General features: G+C 39.6%; 1 protein-coding gene across 7 annotated transcripts in view; it reads right to left on the bottom strand.

The window, feature by feature from the left end:
• EPHA5 (EPH receptor A5) overlaps positions 1-21,135 on the bottom strand; it is a 289,060-nt gene that overhangs the window by 138,690 nt on the left and 129,235 nt on the right. For all 7 annotated transcript variants that reach the window (XM_089532330.1, XM_089532332.1, XM_089532331.1 and 4 more), the window contains exon 4: positions 6,198-6,353. In XM_089532330.1, the coding sequence (XP_089388456.1) occupies positions 6,198-6,353 (156 nt within the window). The remainder of the gene's footprint in view (positions 1-6,197; positions 6,354-21,135) is intronic.

Below are 21,135 nucleotides of genomic sequence, written 5' to 3'. Positions count from 1 at the left end.
CGTGTGCCGCATGTGGGTGGGGCAGCGGCAAGATGGCGCAGGGGTACTACTAGTAGGACTGGGCACATATGGACACCCAGCCCTAAAACTGTCCCAGCACGGTGCCAGTATGTATCAGTTTTTAAGTCTACTTGCTCAGATGCATTCGGACCTGATTCTGTACTAGTTCAGGAACTTCTTAATTCAGCTGGGTTGGGGAAAACAGAACTTTCTAGCCAGATATTCAGTTATTCAAAGACTATATCAAACCAATACAAAGCAGAATGAATGATTAACTTCTAAGAATATCACACACTATTTGCCATATTTCCACATATTGCCTCTAGGAACCCTTTTGTAAGCATCATTGCCACCTCCCATTGCCACTTCCCCCAGGCCTAAACACAGCACTGAAGTTTCCATTATTTTATAAGTAACAATACTCAATGAAGATTTTCAGGAGAGGGAATTTCCTCTGAATGCAAAGTTTCCGTTCAGAGGAAATTCTCTCTCCCCGAATGATTCAGTGACACTAGAGGGAGCTGACGATTCCCTAACGCTGAGGAAGCACACCAGGCTTTCACACACGTGCACTTCCTCAATGTTTTAGAGCTGATTTACCATCACTTAAGAGCTGGTATGAAAATCTTCAATGAAAAGCAGGTGTCTCAATACTTGGAACAAGCTGCTGAAGAAAAGTACCAGTTGCAAGATTCTTTGCATTTCAGGCCTTCTTTGGAGAGAATTCATTTGCACAAAAATACACTTCATTTTCCTATGCTGAAAATGTGTTTTGGGGTAGAAAAATGTATTTTATATAAAATACCCTATTCCTAGGCAAAATAAATATTGTATTTTCTGCCATAAACACTTTTAGAAGAACAGCATACAGCATCTCTGCACAAGGGCCGGTGTATTTCAAATTTTACCCAGTTTACACAACTTGTCAGTATTTGTGCTAATACACAAATTGTTGCCCCCTCTCCTAAAAAAAAAAACAAAACCACTTGCAGTTCATTGGCATGTGTGTTCTTCTAAGTAAGTAAGTAAGTAAGTAAGTAAGTAAGTAAATCATAATCTTTTCCCCTGTGCAAAAATCAGTGTTTTTCATGCAAAACCTCAAGGCACATTTTCAGTACAAGAAAACCATGTTTATTTTTATGCAAATTAATCTCCCCCTACATGGTCCTGAAGTATGAATACTTTTCAAAAAGTATGAAGAAATTCTTGTGCTCTTGGAGAGTAGAGGGGAAATTGTGGAAATAATATGTTCCTGGATGCAGGAATGAAGTTAGTGAAGACTGAAATTCCTATTCTGCGACAATTTGATTTTGCATGCCAGTAGACCTTCTGAAAGCTGAAACAAAGTCCACTCCCAACTGGCTGCAGTTTGCCACCACCAATCTTCTCATACCCTGCGATAAATACAACCAAGTAAATGCTGGCCTCTTACACTCTCCATTGTCCTTTGCTATGCTTGGTCCTGTGCTGTTAAATGGTCATTATGGGAGAGGTTGAGGATGAATCAATCATTAGCAGGCTTGCCCAGAAAGTGAGCCAACAGTTCTATGGAGGGTAGCCAAACTGGCAAAGTAAGGGAACCCAAAGGGCTTGGATAAAATACACAGGCTTTGTCTTTAACAGCACTAGAAAGAAAGAACCATCATCTCGCCTAACTAGAACCATTTTAATATCTGCTTGTTAGGGGAGAAATAGATGATCCCCCCCCCCCTTTGCCAAACATTAACACTTATGAAACAAAGAAACAGCCTGGAAGAATTTTTGCTCATCTGGTAGCTATTGAAAGGCATAAAAAAAAGCCTGTCAACTATGGTGGCCAATCCTACTTGAAGTTTTACATTTGCTGCACTGACAACTGTCTCAGTCTACCGATAGCAGGAAACTAACAAAAAATGAAATACAGAAAAGATCAGTAAAATGCTACTAGAGGACTTGCAAGGGATGAGACAAAACATTTCTGTCATTTTGTTTCCATTTTGTGGATGTCAAAACTATGCTTCAGTTTTTGGCACTTAGTGCAAAGATAATTTCCTTCACAGCCCATGGAATTAAATGGACAATGTGAGCAATTAACAAGAGTTTTAAAAAGGAAGAAGTAAATAGTGATTCAGAGTTGTGTCAATTTTCAGGAACATTTTTGTTTTTTGTTTTGGCAATTTATTCAGCTTCATTGAATGTCATAATTCTGTGGTAAATGATAATTATAGGGGTGCAACTCCAGCTTTACATTAAAGGTCAAATGGATTTGCCCGTCTCTTTGTGTGTGTATGTGTACTAAGATTTTGTTCAATCTGATTTTAGGATTAGATCTGCAACAGTGTTTGTGTCTTGTTCTGTGGAAGATGCTAGGCCTCATCCTAAGGACTGGAGCATGGCTTTGGCACAGCTTCCGAGCTCTTAGGAAGCATGCATCATTTAAACAACATACCTCCAAAGTGACTTGAAGTAGCTTTATTTTGGCCTGTCTGTACATTTATTTTGGCCTCATAATACAATCCTATATATACTCAGTGATTTCAGTCAGACAGGGTTCCAGGTTATAGGATGGCAGCCATGCTCTAAATCTTTTTTTTTAAAAAAGGGGGAAAATGGGAATGTATAGGCAATGTCAGACACATGTTTAAAGTCCAGCAAAATGTATTTATCAATGAATCTTTTAAATAGTTTTTTGTAGGTTTTTCAGGCTATGTGGCCATGTTCTAGAAGATTTTCTTACTGACTTTTCACCAGCATCTGTGGCTGGCATCTTCAGAGAATGCTTTGCCTGGAAAAAGTTGAGTCTATATATACTGTGTGTTTTTATTACATTTTCATATGGAATCTTTTATATGGAGATATTATCAATGTGTTAGAACATACATTTATGTTGAAGGTGTGCCATATAAATTATTTCAGTGAATAAACAAAATGTTTATTTTTACTGATAGTACAATGGTATCTACTGGGGTTTGGTTCCAAGACCACCCATGGATACCAAAATCAGTGGGTGCTCAAGTCCCATTATATACCATGGCACAGTAAAATGGTGTCTTTTTTTAAAGGCAAAATCAAGGTTTGCTCCTTGGAATTTTTTTTAAAAAATTAAAAAAATGTTTTCAAGCCATGGATGGTGAAATCCCTGGATACAGAATCTGTGGATACAGAGGGCCAACTGTACTTTGTGTGCACTATATGTAGTGAAACAGTACACAAATGAACTTACTCTAAGTATAACAGCAGCAGTGAGACTTCAGTGGAGAATTTCCTAAGGCATTTCCATCTACCTTATTTCCAAACATACCAACAACCCACCTTATTTTTATATTAAATTTTCAGGTTCTTCATTCACTTTAAGATGCTGCTTACAGAAGAGGAGACACCATGGCCAAGCACCATTAGAAAGGCAGGAACCCTAAGAACTCCAACATCAATGCACATGAACCCAGGACAACAATTTGTTTGGTAGTGGCTGCTGCTACTGCTCCTGTTCGGTGCCTTAAAGTCATTTTCAACTTATGGCAATCCTAAAACAAACCTATCACATGGTTTTCTTGGGCTAAGAGTGTGTAACTCGCTGAAGGTCACCCAATGAGTTTGCATGTCCAAGTAAGGAACTGAAAGCCCTTATGCTTTCTGCCACCAGTGAGATAGCACACCTTCATAAAAGAGCTCAACAATCCCTGGACCTGGTAAATTGAGAATGCCCATCTGAGAGGGATGGTGTGTGTGTGTGTGTGTGTGTGTGTGTGTGTGTGTGTGTGCGTGTGCTAGGTTTCAGGTCAAAGGACTATCCCTTTAAAACTTTCTACTCTGTTGAAATAGGTAGAACCCAGGAATGGAAGTCTCAGACCTTGTTGAAAAGGGTGCCATTTTGGAGCTCTCCTGGGTGCTCCATGATTTTTCTCATCTTGCCACTCTGGGTTCCTGTTTCTGATTGGAATATGGCGTATATTTATGGCTCCCATTTCCCTAGTACATAGTTTCCACTGTTCCAGTACAGATGATCTGACCTTAATGAACTATTCATCAAGGGACCCTTCAAAGGATTCAGAGGAATACAGGGGTTCCTCATAAAACCTTAAAAAATGTACAAACAGTAGACCAAATTTTCCAAATCCATAGGAATGTTCATGTTTTTTGCTTTATGTCTGGGGCAAAGGGATATAAGATATTTACATTTTGTATAGCTGTCAGACTTAGGACAGAGGGTCTTTCCCCCATCTTCGTTTTCTCTTAGCAGCTATAATGTCTTGCAATAGTATAAGGCATTGTATTATTTCAGTCCACAAGTAATCTGCATAATGCAGCCCTCTGCTCTTCCACACTTGCCTACTCTTGGTGTATAGGAAAATACTGTGTATGCATGTATGCATCCCCATCCACCACCAGTTATGGTTATAAAGGCCAAAAGAGATTGCACATTGTTGCTCCAAATGCTCCCTCATTTGGGACTTGACCAAAACCCTAGTATTTCCAATTCCTCAGGAAAATTTAGAGTAAGAACCAATGTCAAGCTTCATTTGGTTATCAATATACCTTCATGCATAAACTTAGACCAGATCCCAACTGGTCCATACCACATGAGTTTCACTGAAGCCACATCTACATTGTCCAATTTTTACAGTGTGAGATGGGTTGTAAGTAGAACTAGAGAAAAATATAGAACACGAAAAGAACAAATAGAGAAAAAAATATATGAAGTGATGAGATGTTTTGTATTAACATACTAAAATGGCAGTTGCAAAAGCAAGACAGGTGACTTGAACTTCTAGACAGATTTGACGAAAGGCAGCTGAGGGGCAAAGATCTAAGATTTATCCATTTTGTCCCAACATACATACTTTAGTGGGAATAACATTCCCTGCCTTCTCTTCAGAGAAGTATTATTTGGGCCAACATAGGCATAAATCCCAAATACAGCAGATCCACTGAATAAGTGGAATCATAGTCAGTCACATTTGTTACTCATATAATTGCCTTGTTGATATATAAAGTAAAGGTGGCGGAACTAATTTTAACATGGACATTTTTAAGAGAGTGCAGAGAGCTGATCCTGTCCCTCCTTCCTCTGCCTTGTTTCCTATTTTTCCCCCCAATCTCAGCTGTAAAATGATGAAGCAAACTGGACTACAAGAACAAGACTCAGGTGATGGAATGCAGCAAAATAAAATAAACTGGGTATTCATACACAAACTTTGTTTTTGTTGAGACAGTATATGAACAAAGCAGGCAAGTACATAAGCATGACTGTTCCCATCATATTTAATTTGGACCTCAGCAAATATTGCATGCACATGACAATAGGTCACGCTCTATATGGGGCTACCCTCAAAAAGTGTTCAGAAGCTCCAGCTAGTGCAAAATGCAGCAGCCAGACTGTTGTCAGGTATGCATTTTAAAGGCTGTGTAACACTGGTCTTGCAGGGACTGTACTGCTACCGAGTTCAATTCAAGGTGCTGGTATTTACCTACAATACCCTAAATAACTTGGGGCAAGATATCTGAAACACTGTTTCCTCCCATATGCATGCGAAAAATTTGAGCTCTTCAGAGGAGGCCCTGTTCCATGTCCCATCACCTTGTGAAGTTGGGCTGATGAGTACACATAACAGGTCTTTCTGTGTAGCAGCACCTCAACTGTGAAACTCCCAACCCAAGGAAGTTAGGCTAGCTCCATCTCTTTGAAGCTTCTAGTGGGCAGCCAAAACAGTGCTCTTCCACATGGCATTCAGTGTTTGAAATTGCTATTTTAACTGGTTCAAAACTAGATTCTAGGATCATTTTAAACTGCTTTTAGAAGTATAAAAGATTATTTTAATGTGTTTTAAAATGTTTTTATCTAAAATGTTTTATTAATTGTTTTTTTTTAATTTCTTCATTGCATTGGGAGCCTTTACAGATTGGGAGACAATTCAGAAATACAGTGCTCCCTTCCCTTATGCGGGGGATCCTTTCCTAACCCTAATCCCTCCCCCCCTGGCATAAGGGGGAAATCATGTATGCTCACTCCCCACTGAAAATAATGGGGTGCATGCATGCGGTGCAGTGCAGGACACGTGCCATAAGCACACACACCGTTCATTAGATTTTCCCATGGCTTCAGCATATGTTAAAGTGACAGAGATGAAGCCCACTTATGGCGTGGGCTCACTATACTTAAAATGAATAAATAACACTTCAGAAAAACATTTCAATATATTAAACACAAATAAACTTACTTGTACAGGCCATAGTAGGTGGATCAGATTCTTTTCGGAAATAGTGTTCTTCACAAACGCAGAAGGTTGATGCTTCTTCAGGCGTGTAACTGTGTGGAGGGCATTTGGTGCACATCTGATTCTGGGGCAAATCCTTAAAGTATCCCAGCTGGCATGCTGCAATGAAAAATCAACATTTAAGAATTTCTTTCCTCATCAGCATATCAGAATCTTCTTTGCAAACACTTGCAAATGATTCTGTCATTAAAGCCAGATGAGGAAATTGTAGAAAGAGACACAAACTATGCAAAAATAGCTCTGTGTGGCAGCTTGGGCAAATAAGCTTTCCATCTAATAACTTTTGTTAGCCACCTTGGGTCCAGTTTAGGAGAAAGGTGGCACATAAATAAAATAAATTATTATTGATGATGATGATGATGATGATGATGATGATATGTTAATGACTCTTGTGTTACTTATGGCAAGCAATTAAAAAGAGAGGGGTTGTGTTATGATAAAAACCATCATAACTATATGGAGAGTAGCTTCACATTAATATCTCTTACCATATGGAGAGGCTTCTATGCCGCTAGGAGATGGACTTTTTAGAGGTCAAAAGGTGAGTGGTTTCTTTAAAAATATGTCCATATACTGTGAGAAGTAATTTAAAAGGGGCAGTAGGCCAGCTCCATAATGAAAATAAAAGCACAAGTGATCCCATGTAGAACAACTAGCCAATATACATCAAAATATATATTTGTATAACTGAATTAGTACTCAGTCTGCATAATTTCACACCAATGCACATACATACTCAGTTTACAACTTTTAAGTATCAGTATAAATAGTATGTTTATTCATTCTGTATCATTAGCATCCCATCGTAATTTATCATTATATTTTTCCGATAAATATTACGGCTATATCATTTTCACTTGCCTACTATAAAGCCGTTCAAAACATTAGCACACTGCATTTCAATTTCCTTGCACAGAAGAAGAAGAAAGGATGCATGTTAAGAAAATAGTGAAATATCCATTTCAATTTCTGTTAAGATTCCTTGCTCCAAAAAATAAATGCCTTGTCCAAAAACGAAAATAAAGGACAAGACAAGAAAATAGAAACAGCAGTAGTGTCTTGGAGAGAAGGGATATTTGCAGAGCAATAGCTGTAAAGAATTCTTAAAAGATCCCTTCCCCCTTCTTTGTTTTCCCATCCCCCGGAGAACCTGAAAAGAATTTTGAATTACCACATATCTGCGAGATTTCGTTAAGAATGCTTCAAGCCAGACATGTCCCTTGTAAAATACGTGCATTTAGGATTTAATGTGTCTATACAACAGGGTTTGTTGGCTGTGACTAGGGGCCTATTATTCCAGAGCTTGTCCCTTACACAATAGTGGCTGGAAGATTTACTTCTTTTCAGCAAGTGGAAAAAGAAAACATTTGATATTAATGTGTTAACTTGGCTGTTCTACATTTAAAACCCTATGGGACGTTATTTTTGCATTAGTTGGCTAGTAGTATTGAACACCTGATTATAGAAACTGATATAGATATCTAGATGTGTTTGTCATGTGTAATTAATTCTGGTCTTATATTTCTAGACATCCACCTTTAACCATGCCAATATAGCACCAGTCATTCCCAAGAAGAGCAGAATCATATTTTTGGGTGTGCTGGATAATTTCTAATTATAAAATTGGCTATTTGTAGCAACAGTTTTAGGAACTTTGGGCTGTAAACTTCCATCTATTTACCTGAGATCAAGCTGCACTGAATTCACCGGAACTCATTCACTTATCAGCCACGCACAGGAATGTTTTGCCTTTTAGAAAAAGACTCACAGAAACCAATACCATTGAGGAAAGGAATAAAAGCAGGCCTGAAGGCAAGAATAAGTGAGTGTCTTTTACATGAGAGAGAATTTTAACATTCATTCCAAGACCGTCTCATCATAGCAACCATTGCCCTGTTGCAATTGGTATCTGGCCTTGCACATGTTGGTGGGCACATTCCTAACCTGACATTTGCAGGCAAGTGTGGAAGTGATTTGTGAGATGAAAAATTTGAAACGGTATAGTTCCACAGAAGGATTTGGATACATAATTGCTCCAGAGTTCATGTACCTGTTAAAATGAAACACCTTAGAAAGCACTGGGAAGCACTTCTGGTTCCTTTATGGAATATGAAGGAAAGCAAAGATGGTTATCTTATCAACACTCCTGCTGAAATGCTGACTGGGGACATATGAATGGATCGAGAGAACTGTTGAACAAATTTGATCTGTATGACCTTTAGGTTATGAACCTAAGGACACTGCCACTGGCACCTGATGCCTTTTGATCTGATGGGGAAGATGGCAGTGAAGTTAAAGGAAGATAGAATAAGGTGTACATAAAAAAAAGGAAGCAAGGCAGTATGTTAAATTTAACACTAAAGCACAGACTTTGGAGGTAGGCTTCTAACCATACATGGCAAGACTAGCTCCTTGAGCCCACTTTTCTCATTTTAAATCAGAGGTGGGAAACTGTGGAATATGAGGGGACTGCATTAGTCCTTCAAGAGACACAACACAACACATCTGGTCCCACAAGAAAATATTACTTTTGCCCAAAATGCCCCCAGGAACAGTATAGGGAACATGAGGGTAGGTTTTGGTGCCTTCCTGTATTCCCAGAGGGAATTTTAAGGCAAATGTATTTTGTTTTAATTTGCAAAACAATTGTGTGTGGGACAGTCTAAGGCTGGTTCAATTATAGTGGAAATTTTCTCCAAACAACCTAGACATCATTTGTGGGCACTTTGGAGCAAAAAGGGTTGTTTTTTTTTTGGGGGGGGGGGGGTTTGAAAAAAATACCCTTAGAGGGGCCTAGGGGCCACAGAAAGAGCCTGCACACTGCATGCTGCCTGTGGGCTCAGAGACGTAGCTAGGATTTTAGGAAGGGTGGGTCCAGACTAAGTGCCACCATTATAATGGGGCTTGGGTATGGCGGCGCAGCAGCACATACCATTCATTTTTCTAATGGGGGGGGGGGTCTGGACCCCAAGAACCCCCCCCCCCCCTTGGCTACGTCCCTGGTGGGCTGCACTTTGCTATCCTTGGTTTACATCGAGCACTCACCTCACAAAAGGTAAGACAACTTATTTCCCCAACTCTCCTGTAAATTATTTTTAAATTCATTCCCAAATATATTTCCATATTCAAATTAATTCCCACCATTTCCACATCCAAATTTCCCTGGATCATGCTCCAAATATTGCTAGAACACTATAGATCAAATTCATTGATCACTCAGATCCTACCCTACCATCCAAGATCCTGCCTCAAGACCCCCTCATTTTAATTTCCCCCAAACTCTTGACCTATCCAGTCCTAACCAACTGACCTCCTCTCCATGCATTTTCCCTCTCTCTCCCAGATGACAAAAATAGTGTTCTGTCTTCTTTCTCCCCACTATACTGTATACTGTATACTTTGCATTCTGATTTGTATACAAAGGACTCAGCAACCCTCACCTAACTCATAGCTTCAGCTGAACAGTGGGTTAGCATGGCTAATTGTAGAAGGGGGAATTCTTCTGTATGCCAGACCTCGTCCGAGAGGAACTTCCACCTATACTAGTCCAAAGACAAGCCCTGTTGGCATGCAGGTCCTTCCTGTTGCTGCTCATTTCAGCTGCAAGTCATGGCTGTTCTAAAGGAGACAGAGGACATCCAGTTGCCCAGGCTCTTCCATCTACCAAAATGGCACCACAGTTAGCCAGCCAACCAGCCAGTGGGAATATGATAGCCAGTACTGAAAGCCTTAGAAAATAACTGAAAGTTTTAAAAGATGGAAAGCCACTGTTGCCACCCAAGCCAACTCAGAAGAAGAAGAATAGTAGTAGTAGTAGTGGTCTGGGGGGACTGGAAAAGGTGGGGGATCACGACCCTCTTTTTTCATCTTTGGCCATTATTGCATGCAGAATAAAAAAAAATACCAAAACAGGAGTAACATTTTTTTATAAAGGAGGGAAATTTTCTAAGGGAAAATGTGGAAGACCCATCTTTGTAGGAGGCTAAGCTCCCTTGACAATGGATTCTGATACTTTCAGAGATCTAGCCCTTAAAACTTAATATAAATCACCACTATAGATAGCCTGAGAGTGCATTCAGAATTGAATTTGTACTGCAGGACTGTTCATAAATTATCCAGATACAGGCCTCCTGCTTTATGGTTCCTGGCATGAAATGCAGGACTTTTATTTACTCCAAGGCTATCTCTAAATATGGCCCTATCTATAGAGATGTTTTATGTTAACATTTCAATATCTATGGAATCTAGCGGGAGAGGAATGACAGGCACGAGTGTGTCCCTATCATTTCTTTGTATTTCAAAGCTATAACCAAAACCATTTGCACACAGACTGTGGAAGGCAAGAGAGATAAAAGCAAAGACAGAAACTCATATTACAAGGGCAGCCTATGTCTACAAGGTACAGGATGTAATTAGCTTTCAAAGAGGTCTTGAATTCATCCAATTATGTCTCATCAAGACGGACAGAAAATCATTACTGCACAAAAAGTTTGATGTGTTTCTAGTCTGTGTAAACTGGCAGACACACAATTTCTTTGATAGATTCAGACAGAAAGCAGTACAATTTGCTGATGACAATGTGATATGCATGTCACCTAATTAGTTTGCAAAAGGCATGACTATACACACATGCAAAAATATACACACTCAATTATACATCCAAACATTTAATCTAAATCTAAAAGTGACAAAGTTAAAATGCCTCCTAACACCTCAGAATATACAAGGAAATAGAGGTGGGTGAAGCTTCCTTAGCTAGCGTAGGGTTTAAACATTCAACCTTTATGGAACCTTTCCTACTCTGACTAATCCATCTGTGGAACCTCTATTGTAAACCATATGCAGCTTGGCAGAAGATGACCCAACTCAGAATGCCGTAAGTTAGCAGACATGCTGTTACTGCCTTCTTAGAGTCTTAGACAATAAATTATTTCAGTGTTTTCACACAGTCCCTTTTACATTAGTCCACATACATTCATATTGCCTTTGATATTGTGTGTGTGTGTAGTGGAGAGAGAGATGTAGATTTAAAAAACAAACAACCTTAAGCCTTTATTCACATTATTCACAATAAATGGTTTTGGAGTTCCTGGTTAAAAAAATTCTGCAGCTTTCATTTAAGTGGGTATGTAGATCTCATCTCATCATGGAAGCTAAGAAGGGTTAATCCTGGTGAGTACTTGGATTGGAAACTGCCAAGGAATATCAGCAGCTGTGGGCCATATTTTAGAGAAAGGTAATGGTATATCACATCTGAGCATTTGTTGATTATGAAAACCATATATTATTCATGAGGTCAACATAGGTGAACAGGAAACTTGAATTCTCATGCACATACAGGCTACAGGCAATATACAAATAAACTAATCTTCTTTTGTAACTATCACGTACTTATGAGTTGTCCTCTTGTAGTCTTTATACACTTCCTTGAAGAAGAACTTAACAATATCCACAGGCTAGAACACAATGGGCTTTTTAGATAATGAAAGGCCATCTTTTCAGCATCCTAAGATAACTTGTAGGTGAATACAAACACACACATGCACAAGATGTGTCTTCATTTCTTCTTTTGGATTGAGTGCTCACCAGTTTTTGCTCTCTTTCTTTCTTTGTTTTTTCCCCTAGAGAATTATGCCATAAGGCGGCACACCCATATCAGTAAATTCAACTGAACTCAGTGGGACATACTTCTGACTACTGTATATATTCATGTATAAGTCTTGAAATTTAGGTCAAAGATTGACCCAAAAAACTGAGTTGACTTACCCATGAGTCAATGTAAGTATGGTATCTTAACTCTTATTTAAAAGAAGGAACCATCACCTGGTGAAAAGCAAGAGTATAATATGTGAGGCACCAACCCCCTCTATTCTCTCATCCATCCAGTGTTAAGAGTAAGCACAAAGAGTTATGTCTGCTGGAATTTTGTAAGTACTAGGACATTGTTTTGCTTTGCTTCATCCTTTAGATCCTTTGCTATATGCCTCTAAATTTTACCCTCGACTTATGTACGAATCATAGAAAAATCCATAATGACTTATACATGAGGTCGACTTATAGTCAAGTATATATGGTAGATATGGATACAACTGTGCTGCATATTCCTCTAAGGAATCAGATTGAGGGCTAAAACCTTGGCAGTCTCCAATCCAATCTATGCAAAATCAATCTATTGTAATCAACAGTATTTACTGTTGACTAACAAGCCCTATTCACTTCAGTGGAACAGAAATTGGATTTGGCCCTAAAACAATTTCACATAAAGATTACAGAAATATATTAATTGGTATTTTTAAAAAGCAAGTCAGAGTGGTGTAGTGGTTTGAGTGTTGGACTATGTCTCTGGACACAGGGTTCAATTCCCTGCACAGCCATGGAAATCCATTGTGTGACCTTGGGTGAGTCACACTCTCTCAGCCCCAGAACCCTGTTTTAGGTTCACTTTAGTGTTGCCATAAGTTGAAAATGATTTGAAGGCACACAACAACATTTAATAGAAAAAAGGGGGAGAATTTAAAAAATATTCACACCATCATGTGATTACATAGAGAGACATTGACTTGTGCTTCTTTACAAGGATCCCTAGAATGATTTCCACAGATAGACTGCTATTTAACTTCTCAATAATTGCTTGAAAAGTCTAGTCAAAATTAATAGCTGTGACAACATACATTTAAACTATACCTTTGGATTTGGTGTGTTACAATTGCCAGTTGTATGCCCACTGAATCTTAAAAGTCTCTTTCTATACTAGAAAAAACTTTCTCTAAACTGGCTTGTATCTCAAGGGTTTAATTTCTCATAAAATCTTACTTTATTTCATTGTTTAAAAATCTGCTATTTCTTACTCAACAGCATTATAAAAAGGTACTTATGTAGAGTGTGACACCATGACTCATTTTAACAGCATCCCCTTAAGAAAAAGAGGAGGAATAGTTCAGAAGCAGCAATTTCTGCCTAATTTAGAGGCAAATAACTAAAAAAAAAAATGAAAATAAAAGTTTGAAGCTGTTACAGACACCTGCTAAATTCCTAATTATATGTCTAACAGTCACAAAGGTGAGAAAAAAATCTTAAAATAAAATAATTGCAAAAGCAGCATCTTTTGCAGACCCAAGAACTACATCAAAAAGTGCTGCATGCAGGCAAGATGCTATTGTGGAGTATCTGCAACTAGAGTTTCCCCCAAACATAATGGCACTCAAATCTTCTGCCTTAATCAAGTTACTATCCATGTTGCTTTAGATTACTATCTTAGGGAAAGAATGACTATGTTTTCAAAGTGTGCATTAAACCAATCTGTCTATCTCTCTGTCTATGGACAGACACTCCTATGTCTTGCACTGGCATTTAAGGAAAGCAAATAAACAAGAAATGCAGCTGGAAGTACTCAGAGATATTCACTGTATTTCTATGATGGGGTGGGGTTAAAAGCTATTGTTGATTTTCCAGTGTGCCAATAATTCCACCTCTCATTACTTGAGTAATACCCTAAAGGTACCAAACCCTGTATAATCTTGGAAGTTAAGCAGGAACAGCCCTGGTTATTACTTAGAAGGGAGACTGCCAGTGAATAAAGCATACTACAGGCTACATTTCCGAGGACGAAACTGGCAAACCCATGTCCCTCTGAATATTCCTTGCCTAAGAAAACTATGTAAAATTCATGGGATCACCGTAAGTCGACAGGTGACCTAAAGGCACATACACAGAAAATTATCTTCTAATGCATGCTAACTGAGATCACTGATCATCACACATGCATGCATATGTAGATAGAGGAATGTCTGTTGATCTCTCTCACCATGTTAAGAGAAGAATGGACCCTACCTCCCATTTCTTACAATCTGTGAAGAAGAAAGTACATAGACTTGAAATATATATTTGTTTGGAGAATCAGATGCAATGTTCCTCCTGCCCAGATCATGCTGGTTTCTACCTTCATGACCTCATTCTATCTTTAGTGATAGCATGAGGAAAGATTCTGTGCTCTCGCAGTTCTCTCTGTTGTGGGAGAGTGCTCTAGCACCATTTAGCACCACAAAACCACCAAATTTCAGCAGCAAGGGTACCCACATCATGTTGTAAAGAATGTGGACCCTGAAGCATCTCGGTAAAAGGGCAGCCTTGCCTAGCAATACCATGATGCTGGCCACCCCTGTTATAGTTGCCCCATGGAGGAAAATGGCCCCTTTAGAGTTCAAGGGATATATTTATAATAGACTGAAGAGAACTTTTTATTTAACAACATTCTTCTGGCAAGCCCTGATAGTCACACACACACACACACACACACACACACACAGCAGGCAGTTAACCAAGTTTATACAGCATTCTTGCAAAACTAGACAGCATAGGCAATTAAGCAATAAAAAGGCTGACAGTAATGTAAACTAACCAATAATTGCTGCTCTTATATGTCTTCAGGTTAACTCTGACTTATGGTGACCCCATTTCCTTTGCAAGATTTGTTCAGAGGAGGTTTGCCATTGCCTTTCTTTAGCATTGAGAGAGGTGACTTACCCGAGGCTATAATGGTTTTCCATGGCTGACTGCAGATTCGAAACCTGGCCTCCCAGAGTCTTAATCCAATGCTCAGACATCTACCCCATGCTAGTTCAAGCAGCAATGAACAGGCACTATTTCCAAACTACGCATATCAAACATGTACAATGCACTGGTGTTTCAATATAAGTTATACACCTTATAAGCAGAATGCATCAGGATGTTTCAGAACATGCCTCACAGTGCCGATGCTTGTTTAATTTTCCAAGTCACCCCTGTTGCACCACTATCTCTTTTGTTTTTCAAAACACAGTTTAAAAAAGACAGCTGGTTGTGTTGGTGTTAGCAGTAGAAGGAGGTGGAAAAACCCTGCATGCTTATCATATCCAATAAGCATGGCTCTGCCTGGATGAAGGGATGAATGCTGACATGCTTTATTGATAGATCTTACCTCATTCATACTAGGAGAACACCACCAACAAGGAAGCTGGATACTTCCAGTGAAGTTGGGTGATGAATCTTCTCAGAGGCTAAGTCCAAGCATTAAAGGAGTAATTCAAAGTGCTCAACCCTATCCCCCAAATAGTTTCGGCATCTTGGATCGGCTCTTTAAAGTTCAGACTAAACCCCAAAATGGATTCAGTGTCCCACTGAGATGAAATTAACCAGCTGCCATTCTTCTGGAAGCTGCTCAGTGAAATGCATACATGCAACTGCTCATATAGGCGTAAAATGTGTTTCTAATTTTAATTCTGCCCAAAGTATTACACTTTTGGAACACAGCTGAAGGGTAATCACAGTTCTCATAAAAATCAAAACACTTCATTAACTTGTAAGCTGCATCCAATATGTTTGAAATTACTAAAATAAAAGTATTTAAGGAAGTAGATATGAAGCTACCAAGGAATGAAGCATGCATTTTAGATTGTCAGAGCGAGAGAGAGAGTGAGAAAATAGTCACTAGGCAATACTCAATGCTGGAAAAGGATGCTTTTGAGTTAATATGACAGGCAACAAATCATATTTGATTTCTGTAAAAAGATAATGTTTTCAATGTAGAACAGGGAGCAGAGGTTAAGTTTATAGCTGCATTAAAGCAACAGTCTCATCCAACTGGAATCACTGATAGCAAGCTAGTTACTTTGTATTTGATATATTGCAAGTGGGTGTTATTTGTTACATGCTCTTCCTTTGAAAATAATAAACAGCTAACAAACAAGACACATCTCAGGTTCACAAAACACAACAGCCTTTTCTGGGCTTCAAGAGCTAGCAGCTGAATCCAAAGACAGAATAATGGCTAGAAAGGCAAGGAAATGAGAGAAACTGAAATATGAAAACTACTCCATTTCACCAAATGTGTTGGTGAAAACAAACTAACCCGCTCAGCCATGGAAACCCACTGAATGACTTTGGGCAAATCATACACTCTCACTCTCAGAAGAAGGCAAAGGAAAGCCCTTTCCGAACAAATATTGTGCAGAAAATCCCGTAATAGGTTTTGCTTTAGGACTGCCACAAGTTAGAAATGACTTGAAGCCACACCACCTCAACAATAATAGATGGTGAAGACACCATATATTGAATTAAGGATCAATAAAGAAACAGTCACTAGTCTACAGCATATAGGTTTTTCCCCCCAGAACTGTAAAGAGGCCTATAGATGTTTCTGGCCTACCAATCTCCCTATGTTAGTAAAGGGAACGGGGGGCAACTACTTCCTTCATATTTTAGTAATATTTACTATATTCCCTACATATTTAATAATATTTTCTACATTTCTTGTCTCTTCACCAGTGTTAGGATTCTGTCCCTCTGCCAGTTGGGACTAATGTAGAAGATACATAAGTACAAGATAGGGATATATTCTGGAATTCAAGGCTACTTTTTTATTACTGGACATGGAAACTCAAGCATGGAAGGAGAAAAATAGCAGATATGGAACTCATTGTGAAGTCATTTCTGACTTAGTGTGACCCAATCATGGAGGTTTCTTGGCAAGATCTGTTCAGGGGGGATTTGCCTTTGCCTCCCTCTGAGGCTGAGAGAGTGTGACTTACCCAAGGCTACCCAGTGACCTTGCATGGCTGAGCAAGGATTCAAACCCAGTTCTCCAGAGTCACAGTCCAATGCTTAAACCAATGTACTACACTGGTTCTCATAAATAGCAGGTAGGGTGAGTTTAAGATCATTCCTTTGGTTATTTGGTCTCCAGCTGCTACATTCCACTACTATCAGTACAAGATGGTATGTCATGCTGATGTCACATCTCTCCTGTACACTATAAATGTTACCTGGTTCTTATAAAAGTCCATTTTCTCTTAACTCTTGCATTATATATGGCAAGCTATTTTTATTTTCCTCCTTGAGATTAATCTTCAGCTTGCAAAGAGCAAAGGATCTTAAGTATCTTCTCTTGGGCATTTGCTGGAGTAGCAAATGTCTATTTATTGTTTGTATGTACAGCGCTGTGCAAATCTACAGCGCTAAATAAATAAATAAATAAATAAATAAATAAATAAAATATTGTCTCATTCCTTAAAATGAACCACTCCTGGAGGTGGCTTATTACCTTCAAGTATAGTAAGATTCCCAGGTCATGTTCATTTATAACAAGAAAAATAACTAAACTTTTAAAAAAACCAACACCCTACTACAGCATTGGTAAATATATCTTGGCTAGTGCTGCCTCTGAAAGTAGGAAACTGTTGTTTATATTTGCTGTACAAATTGCTGAATTGGGGCTACAGCAATTCAATATGTGCAAAAGAAGATGGCATGGATCTTTCTCCATCAGTTCTGGGAAAGGAAAAAGTATTTTGTGGAACTCTGTGTCAGTCAGGGAGTGATAGTTAACAAAGGCGGGATACAGACCGCCCCTTAGGGGCAGCCTGCACCCGCCCCTTTCCCCGGAGGCCCCGATCCGCTGCTTTTCCAGGCCTTGGGGAAGTGGCAAAACGCTGCTTCCCCATGGCCTGGAAAGGGGTGTCCTTGGGGCTTCATGCCCCAAGGACACCCTGACAGCGGTGGGGAAAGAGAGAAAGGGGCCCCTTGGCCCCTTTCTCTTTTGTATTGCTGGCACAGCCGTGTAAAGACTGCAGCAGCGATACGCATCGTGAAAGGACCTCCATTTCGGAGCTTCTTCCGGTGCTGCTGAAAGGGTGCCACAGGCACCCTACAGCAGCACAAGGACATAATGGCCATGCTGCGCCATTTGGAAGCGACATGACCGTTACGTCAAAATGGTGGTGTCCATGTAGACAGGGCGCTGCCATTTGGACATCCTGGTGACGTACTAGGGTTGCGGGGCATATATAAGCCAAGACATGCTATCAGGCCCATCTGTACAGGGCCAAAGACTGTGAATACAGTGTCGTTTGGGATCCTTGTCTTCCATCACTCCCATGGTGAGGACCAGAAAAGCAACTGCTGCAGAGGACATGGAGGTATGGCTAGGGGCTGGGAATAGCAGGGAAAAGGACACACCTAGGGAAAAAGCACAGAATCAATGGAGTGGTTTCATTCTTCCACAGCCTCTGTGATTTGGCAGCCCCATGAAAACAGAGGCTATCCATTTAAACATCATGGCAAACTTTTTACACTGGCTTTCTAAAATAATGCCAAAGAATATTTCATGCAAACTATGATTACCAGGTTTAGCACTGTTTCCCTTTTGGGAGAACACTGAGGCAAAGTGGGAGAACACTGAGGGGTCAGATAGTTCTGTCTTTTCTCTGGCCGCTGTTAACATTTCGCTATTTTCTCCATACAGTGGCCCTACTATTTTCTTGTTCTTCCTTTTGCTGCAGACATAACAACAACAAAAAACCCCTTTCTACTGCTTTTAACCTCTCTAGCAAGCCTGAGCTCACTCTATGCTTTAGCTTTTCTGACTTTCCTCCTACATGTGTTGGCTATTTGTTTAAATTCCTCTTTGGTGATTTCCCCCCTTTTCCCATTTCTTTTACATGTCCCTTTTGTTTTAAATCATAGCTGAGCTGAATGTTCTTTAGTCATCCATCCTGGTTTCTTTAGATATCTCCCATTTGTCCTTCTCATTGGAACTGTTTGAAACTGTGCCTTCAATTGCTCACTTTCAAGAAACTCCTTTTCATAAAAACATATGCCAAGAGATGAGACACCATATATTTTTGAGAGACATCATAAATACTAATGTATAAGCTGACTTCATGTATAAGGCAAGGGCAGGTTTGGGGGCCAAAATTATGGATTTTGATATGACCCATGGATAAGTTGAGGTAAAGTTTAGGGACATGTAACAAAGGATGTAAAGGAAGCAAAGGACAACGATGGCAAAGAACGGAAAAATTCCAGCAAACATAACTGATTGTGCGCTCACTAAAGGATGGATGGATGAGGAGGGAACTATGATAAATGGTGGCTCTGTGACATGGGGTCTGTGACCAAGAAATAGGCACATGTCAAAAAATATATAAAGGCAAGAAGGTACAGTATTAACTCTTATATAAAAGTAGAGTATCTGAATATTTGCGTAATGGTGAAAGGTGAGGGCTTAGTCCATCTTGGAAGAACCTAAAAGAAGCACTGACCCCTCTATGTTTTCATTCACTCTTTGAAAGGAAATCCTAAAGAGCTGTTGCCACCACTATTTCCTTATCAGGCATTCAAAAAGACCTGAAATGACACCATAGCAGGGAGAGTGGAGAGGATTGGTGCCTTTTAGAGATTTTCCTGGGGTAGACTAAACTCTTGCCTTTTGCTACTCTACTGAGATAAGGAAATAGTTCCTTTTTTGATGAAATATAAGGTACAGTATTTACACTGCCCTGTGGATAAGTTGACTTTTCTTTCTTTCTTTCTTTCTTTCTTTCTTTCTTTTTGTAATAGTGGTTTTCTAATACCATGTAGTTAACTTTTTCTTTTTTCTTTTCTCTCTCTCTCTCTCTCTCTTTTTGTAATTGTGTTTTCCTAATACCATGTAGTGAATAATATCTAAGATGGAATTTGATCTGACACTTCCCAGTAATGTGCACTCAGTAGTACCTATGGAACTCCTCTCACAGCAGAAGATGTTTGTGATCTGGAATATATGTTGTTGGTAATGTATGCCTATAGTAGAGGAGAGGAAATATTGATCTATGAGTTTAATGTAGCCCATAAATATCCCCCCAGGTCTTCTGGTGTAGCCCTCACTCCCCTGCACTAAGAAGTCCTCCTTCCTTCTGGCTAGTGGAATCCTGGATATAGATTCCCCTGACTGGATATAGATTCCCCTGACTGACTTTCTCCTCCATGTACCAAATGCTGGTCTGTGACTTGAAATAAACGGGATTTTAATCACTTCAGGAACCAGCCTCTGTGGGTGTCAGCTGAGTCCTATCATCTGGACTCAATCCATGCCTACAAATACTGGCTGAAAACACTTCACTAATAACCCCCCCCCCTTCCTTGTCTGCTGCAAGTATGGTTGTGAGGCATGCTACAAGGTATGATCAGCCAGACATCTGAGGCTTTTCAACTCTGGAAAACTAATGATGGGCAGGATCCTATGGCACATAACGGGATATCCTGGAACTAAACCCCAGCAGATACCAAGAGCCCATGGTCACCATTGTATATAATGGGACCTAAGCATCCATAGGATTTGGTGTCCATGGGGGGGGGTCTTTGAACCAAACCTAAGAGAATACCAAGGATCCACTGTTGTAATATTGACAACAACAACCAACTGTATATAATGAGTCTTGAATTTTCACAGATTTTGATATCCATGGGGTCCTGGAACCAAACCCCAGTGGATGGAGGTATAATTTGTGGGGAGGCTACGCGATCAACAAAGATTAGGGACATATAGAGACGGGACCTAAAGACCTTCCTGTTTGGGATTGCATTCCCTGATTAAAGTCCCTTAGGCCTCCTTCCTCCGCACTGGCAAAGGGACTGGCTAACCCGGGGCTTTTTTTGTCTTTGTTTTTGATGAAATTGTTGCATGGTTTTATTGTTCTTCTACTGTTTTTAACCTGTTGTAAACCGCCCTGATCTGTTGGAAGGGCGGTATATAAATAAAAATTTTATTATTATTTATTATATAGGTCACGATCTTGTTGGATTCCTCTGTCCAGCCTTACAGTCCTGATGTTCCCATGCTGCCAATTAATGGGTAATTGGTGCAATACTATTGTTTAATTCAAATTGAAGCCACATGATGGAGTTATGACTCACCAAAATCAGTGTTGCTCCAGTGATGCAAGTAGAAAAATTATTTGACTGAGATCCTCTCCTCCTGTCATGTTATGTTATGATAAAAGCAGAGGAGAAGATAATGACAATGCAATGGAAAGATGTAAGAGCCCCCAACAGTGGTGGGGAAAAAAGAAAAGAAACACTTGGTAGC

This window comes from Sceloporus occidentalis, unplaced genomic scaffold (genome assembly GCF_023333645.1).
Source record: "Sceloporus occidentalis isolate IW3139 unplaced genomic scaffold, rSceOcc1.0.p SCAF_7, whole genome shotgun sequence".
NCBI classification, from domain to species: Eukaryota; Metazoa; Chordata; class Lepidosauria; order Squamata; family Phrynosomatidae; genus Sceloporus; species Sceloporus occidentalis.
The sequence above is the reverse complement of the archived record's forward strand: the minus strand, read 5'-3'. Positions and strand labels throughout refer to the sequence as shown.